The sequence below is a fragment of the Impatiens glandulifera genome, chromosome 6 (genome assembly GCF_907164915.1).
Source record: "Impatiens glandulifera chromosome 6, dImpGla2.1, whole genome shotgun sequence".
Taxonomy (NCBI): Eukaryota; Viridiplantae; Streptophyta; class Magnoliopsida; order Ericales; family Balsaminaceae; genus Impatiens; species Impatiens glandulifera.
In genome coordinates, this window is record NC_061867.1 from 41,172,734 (window position 1) to 41,175,426 (window position 2,693).

At 40.1% G+C, this 2,693-nt stretch overlaps 1 protein-coding gene across 1 annotated transcript; it reads left to right on the top strand.

Moving 5' to 3' along the window:
- The first annotated feature begins 222 nt into the window (after positions 1 to 222).
- On the top strand, positions 223 to 2,441 carry LOC124943619 (trifunctional UDP-glucose 4,6-dehydratase/UDP-4-keto-6-deoxy-D-glucose 3,5-epimerase/UDP-4-keto-L-rhamnose-reductase RHM1-like). The gene is made up of 3 exons (XM_047484100.1): positions 223 to 1,109; positions 1,197 to 1,848; positions 1,956 to 2,441. The coding sequence occupies exons 1-3, from the start codon at positions 223 to 225 to the stop codon at positions 2,406 to 2,408; spliced, it is 1,992 nt and encodes a 663-aa protein (XP_047340056.1). The 3' UTR covers positions 2,409 to 2,441.
- The last annotated feature ends 252 nt before the right edge of the window (positions 2,442 to 2,693 follow it).

The window sequence follows — 2,693 nt, forward strand, 5'->3', positions numbered from 1 at the left end:
TTGTTGGAGATTCACTGTAAATCTGCAGATAAGTTTATCATTCATGCTCAACATAATGGTTTATATTTGCTGCCTTGAATTTGCTACATTTCTTTGTCTTTCTCAACCTGAAATCCATGAATATATATATATGTTTAGATGATATGAATGATACTAGGTCTATGAATCTGTAATGGATAATTTCATTTCTTTTGCGTACTGACTACAGACGGATTCTGAAAGATGGCGACGACATCAACATCAACATATATCCCGAAGAACATCCTTATTACCGGAGCAGCTGGATTCATCGCGTCTCATGTAGCCAACAGACTGATTCAAAACCATCCTAATTACAAAATTGTCGTACTCGACAAGCTCGATTACTGTTCTAATCTCAAAAACATATCACCATCTTCTCAATCATCCCCAAATTTCAAATTCGTCAAAGGAGATATCGCCAGTCCTGACCTAGTCAACTACTTACTCACCACCGAATCAATCGACACCATAATGCACTTCGCAGCTCAAACGCACGTCGATAACTCCTTCGGCAACAGCTTCGAGTTCACCAAGAACAACATTTACGGCACGCACGTCCTCCTCGAGGCCTGCAAAATCACCTCCGGTCAGATCAGACGCTTCATCCACGTCAGTACTGACGAAGTCTACGGTGAAACAGACCAAGACGCGGTTGTAGGTAACCACGAAGCCTCTCAACTCCTCCCCTCTAATCCATACTCCGCTACAAAAGCAGGGGCGGAAATGCTTGTTATGGCCTACGCTAGATCGTATGGTTTACCTGTAATCACCACTAGAGGAAACAATGTATACGGCCCGAAACAGTTTCCTGAGAAGCTCATCCCTAAATTCATCTTGTTGGCTATGAAAGGGAAATCTCTTCCGATTCACGGAGATGGTTCGAATGTGAGAAGCTTTTTATACTGTGAAGATGTGGCGGAAGCGTTTGAGGTGATTCTTCATAAGGGTGAAGTTGGTCATGTTTATAACGTGGGTACGAAGAAGGAAAGACGGGTGATTGATGTTGCTAGAGATATCTGTAAGCTGTTTAACATGGATCCAGAAACGAGCATCGAGTTTGTTGATAACAGAGCGTTTAATGACCAGAGGTAGTATAGTATACTGTATATTTATATGTCCATTCTCTTCTCGTTTCATTGCTGCTTCAACTCAATGTATTGCTTCCTGTTTCACAGGTATTTTCTGGACGATCAGAAACTGAATTACTTAGGGTGGTCGGAGAGGATGGGTTGGGAAGAGGGTTTGAAGAAGACAATGGAATGGTATATCGATAACCCCGATTGGTGGGGAGATGTTTCGGGTGCTTTACTTCCTCATCCGAGGATGCTTATGATGTCAGGCGGGATGGAAAGGCATCTGGACGGGCCTGAGACTTGCAGCCACGATCCTTATCAGTTTCGCCAGACCTGTAAGGTGGCTGTTCCGGTTTCTAAAAGAAACAAGTTCTTGATCTATGGTAGGACTGGATGGATCGGCGGATTGCTTGGGAAGTTATGTGAGAAGGAAGGTATTCAATTCGAGTATGGCAAAGGACGGTTGGAGGATCGATCACAGGTTTTGGAAGATATTCGAGATGTTAAGCCTACACATGTCTTCAATGCGGCTGGTGTGACTGGTAGAACGAATTATGAGACTATAAGAACAAATGTGGCTGGGACTTTGAATTTAGCATATGCATGTAGAGAGAATGGTCTTCTAATGATGAATTTCGAAACTGGTTGCATTTTCGAGTATGATGTTGGCCATTCTGAAGGTTATCGTATCGGGTTCAACGAGGAGGACAAAGCCAAATTTACAAGTTTATTTTATTCAAAGACCAATGCCATGGTAATTAAAATTGTTTTTGTTTTAGCATCGATTGGGATTTGGGTAAATCCAATATTTGTTCATCCTATCCTACATGATGGCTTATTTTGAATTTTGATTGTGACTAGGTTGAGAATCAACTGAAAGAGTACGATAATGTCTGCACTCTTCGTATCGCTATGCCAATATCATCTGATCTAAGCAATCCCAGCAACTTGATAACCAAGATATCAAGATATAATAAGGTGGTTAACATTCCAAACAGCATGACAATCTTGGACGAGCTTCTACCAATCTCAATCGAGATAGCGAAGAGAAATCTAAGAGGCATTTGGAACATTACAAACCCGGGAGTTGTGAGCCAGAACGAGATTCTTGAGATGTACAAGAAATATATAGATCCTGAATTCAAGTGGAATAACTTTACATTTGAAGAACAAGCCAAGGTAATAGTAATCCCTCAAAGTAATATTGAGATGTGTGCATCTAAATTGAAGAAGGAATTCCCGGAGTTACTATCGATAAAGGAGTCGTTGATCAAGTTCGTGTTTGAACCCAACAGGAGAATCGTTGCAGCTTGATTGTTGCTGCAAAGAAGTGAAAGTTTAGGTATATTTTGAATATACATTTAAAGGCTGAAAATTGGATTTAATCATGAAGTATGTTAGGAAAATAGTTACCAGTAGATGAATGTTTCTTTTCAAATTTCATGTTCATTTGTTTCACAAACATTTTGCTTCTTTTTAATATCGAAAAAAGAGAACTATTACCTTGATTTCTCATAAACTTTGCTTAGAGTTCTTGCCCATCTTTGGATAAGCATTTAATTCACAATTCTCTTGGTAGTAGATAGCTTGATCAAGAGA